Source organism: Poeciliopsis prolifica, unplaced genomic scaffold (assembly GCF_027474105.1).
Source record: "Poeciliopsis prolifica strain line A6 unplaced genomic scaffold, Auburn_PproV2 SCAFFOLD016, whole genome shotgun sequence".
In the NCBI taxonomy this organism is placed as follows: Eukaryota; Metazoa; Chordata; class Actinopteri; order Cyprinodontiformes; family Poeciliidae; genus Poeciliopsis; species Poeciliopsis prolifica.
In genome coordinates, this window is record NW_026562391.1 from 9,615,160 (window position 1) to 9,618,164 (window position 3,005).

Below are 3,005 nucleotides of genomic sequence, written 5' to 3' on the forward strand. Positions count from 1 at the left end.
GTTCAAAGCATATATATAAAACCCTTTCACACTTACTGTAAATGTTTTGTAAAAATATGTTTTATTGTACTCTTACAGAAATCAGGTTCACACTACTACAGTTCTACAAAATACTTCTTTTAGTGCTCATGAACAATATTATGTGACCCAAAAACAAAAAGCTTGAATACAAATAAGCAGCATTTGTGTTTTATCAACAGCATTTGCGTCACACAATGTGGCAAGGTAAGACATGGTGACCTGGATCATTTAAACAGGCCTTTAATATACTTTACCACATCCCTATAGATGACTTTCAAGTGCGAGCCGTCGCAATACGGAGAGTTGTTGGTTTGCTTACAGGCACAGAGCATCACTGTCTTGTTTTTGTCGGCAGTGAAAAGTAGAGGTGAGATATTTGGGGCTTTTGCTTTGTGAGCGCCGTCGCAGAAAGGCTGTAAAACAGGATAAAAAAAACAAAAACACACATGTTAATCGTTACTTTACAACATAATGCCAAGGCGCTTTAATCTTCACTTATGTTGAACAAGTTGAATGTTACTTTGACTAGATTGAAGAAATAAATTAACGTGGACCTTTAAGTCAGCTTTAAAATATATTTCTGTGGAAAATGTTGGCTAATTTGCAAATATCGGTTTGTGGATGTCAGCATCTAACACAACCAGTTGGAGGCAAGTAAGGCTGAACAAGTTAATGGAGGTGAAATTAGTCACTTTATTGCACAGTAATGATAGTTGAGGTGGGGTTTTACACTTCTAAATCTAAAACCTCATTGAAACTTTTAACTGAATAAACTGGCAAACAGAAGAAAACCTCACCAAACTATAACAATTTGTTGTCAAGTCTAAACATTAAACAAATGTTTGAAGAACCAGAAATGTCTGATGCTACTTTAAACACCACGGGAGGAAACTTCAGTATATTTTGTTTTTTGCTTAGCTGAGGAAAACGGTCAGTTTTACAAAGCTGCAGGTAGACATGTTATAAACCATTAAGGGCTCTCAATGGGCCAACAAATGTCAGCTCTGCAGGCTAATACACAACCCTTTATTAGATAAGATAATTATTCAAGAAACTCAAGGCTAAAGTCTTTGTGAGGCTAAAGTTCAAGTCTCAGCCTGAGCGGCAGTGACATCAGGACTTTGTTTGGTTTTAACAGGTGCAACAGTGCGTTCTTTGTTGATCCAAAGCTCTTTGTAAGCCTCCTCCCATTAATATTTCATCAACCCTGAATAGATTTATTTGACAGGAGCCATGGGAACTTCTGTGACATGAATCTAAAAGCAGGCGAGCTCAGCGTTCGTCTCTCTCACCTGTTTCTTGCTGTGGCCACAGGCACACCAGGCGTAGCGTTTCCCGGCAGACAGCTTCACCCTGTATGGGAGCCGGGCAGCAGGGACGGGCTGAGTGGACTGCAGGCGCCTCTGAACCTGGAGGACAAAGCAACACATGTTCTGCTCAGACTTTAAGCTCCTGTTGTCAAGTTGGCAGATAATGTCTACATCTCTGGACATGGTGAAGGAGGTACGATGGAGGAGTACGGGCGGAGGTAAAACCAGCTGACCCAATGTACTGGAGGTTGGGGTTGCTAGTAAACGGGCTGAGCTCTGCTGGCTTTGCTAGGTGAGAGAGTCACATTCCGAGGAGTTTCCAAAAGTGTCATGTTTAGACACACACAAAAAATATATGTTAACTTACTGCCAAAAAGCGACTCGGTGGACTTTTTAATCTTTTTTTTTTTTAGAAGCGGAAGAAATCCAAAAGGAAACGACTCGTCTTATTTTAACGTTTAAAACATCCGTTTTAAGTCAAATATTTTAAGTTTGATTAACAATGCACTTATGTTTGGAGTCACGCAGAAGTTTCAGGAAGAATAAACAGAAATATTTCTTCGTAAAAACACGGATTTTCACGGCGTCTCATCAGTCAGAGTCGTTCTCTGCTACAAGCTAATTAGCCAATTAGCCTCACGCGTCTGTCTTCAGTGGTGGTAAAGGTGAACGGATGGCCAGGTTGGATTTTTATTTTTTTTAAAGAGAGAAACACACATGGTGTGAACACCCACAGCCGTGACTCAGCACGCTCACAGCAAAATGTTTGCAGAAATTACGTGAATAGAAACCCCGCTGTGACTCAGCGAGCCGCAGAAACTCTCAGCAGAGACTTTTTGGCAGGAAAACTCACCGTGAGGGAGAAGATCGACGGAGGCGGAAGCAGCGGCGGAGGCCGTCGGAAGGACCGCGCGCACATCAACCCGGCCGCATTCATGTTTCTGTGGCGCACTTTATGCGGGTGGGCTGCTGAATGGGCCTTTTCGTGTCGTTATTGTTGTAGACGCAGGCAGAGAGCTGGAGGTTCCGCGGCAGAAGTTCTGGTCAGACCTTGGCCCAGACTCCGCCTGCCTCTCTGCTCCTCCTCTTCCTCCTTAGACTCATTCATTTCATTGACAGCTCTAATCTGTGGTGCACGCCCACTGAAGGGGGATCGTCAGGAGTAAAGCACCTTCTTTATCAAATTATCCCCGCTGATTTATTGGCACCAGGCCTCACAGAACAAGGCTGAGTCAGGGTGTCTGGGATAATCATTCACGTAGCTGTTTCTTGAATTTGACTGGCGAGGTTGTTGTTCCACTTTCCTCCTGTTTTTGGTTTCACTTAGTGAGCCTCCTCCTTCTCTAAAGTATTGAACACATGCAAAACACCCCAGATCTCCCAGTTGCCAGTTTGACTTCATTTAAAGATGATTTAATTAATTATAATCTCAACATTCAACTTTGGTTTCATCAGACTATATTTTGGGAGAAGTAAGGATATTTATTTGTTTTAGAAAAATAAGCAAGGACTAAAATTGTTTCCACAATAACCACATCTAACCAATCTTTTTCTAGACTTTTTATATACTTAACACAGTCATGCCTTTATACCTTAATAAGTCCAAAAAGAAAGCAGGTTTTTAAGAGGACACCAACGCCAATTGCAAGAAAGAATAGACAGCGGAAAACATCA

The 3,005-nt window shown here is 41.8% G+C and overlaps 1 protein-coding gene across 1 annotated transcript; it reads right to left on the reverse strand.

Moving 5' to 3' along the window:
- Positions 1-42: 42 nt before the first annotated feature.
- On the reverse strand, positions 43-2,397 carry LOC129367111 (CDGSH iron-sulfur domain-containing protein 3, mitochondrial-like). Its single transcript, XM_055041380.1, has 3 exons — positions 2,185-2,397; positions 1,314-1,430; positions 43-434 (listed from the first exon to the last, which is right to left on the reverse strand). The coding sequence occupies exons 1-3, from the start codon at positions 2,266-2,268 to the stop codon at positions 246-248; spliced, it is 390 nt and encodes a 129-aa protein (XP_054897355.1). The 5' UTR covers positions 2,269-2,397; the 3' UTR covers positions 43-245.
- Positions 2,398-3,005: the final 608 nt, after the last annotated feature.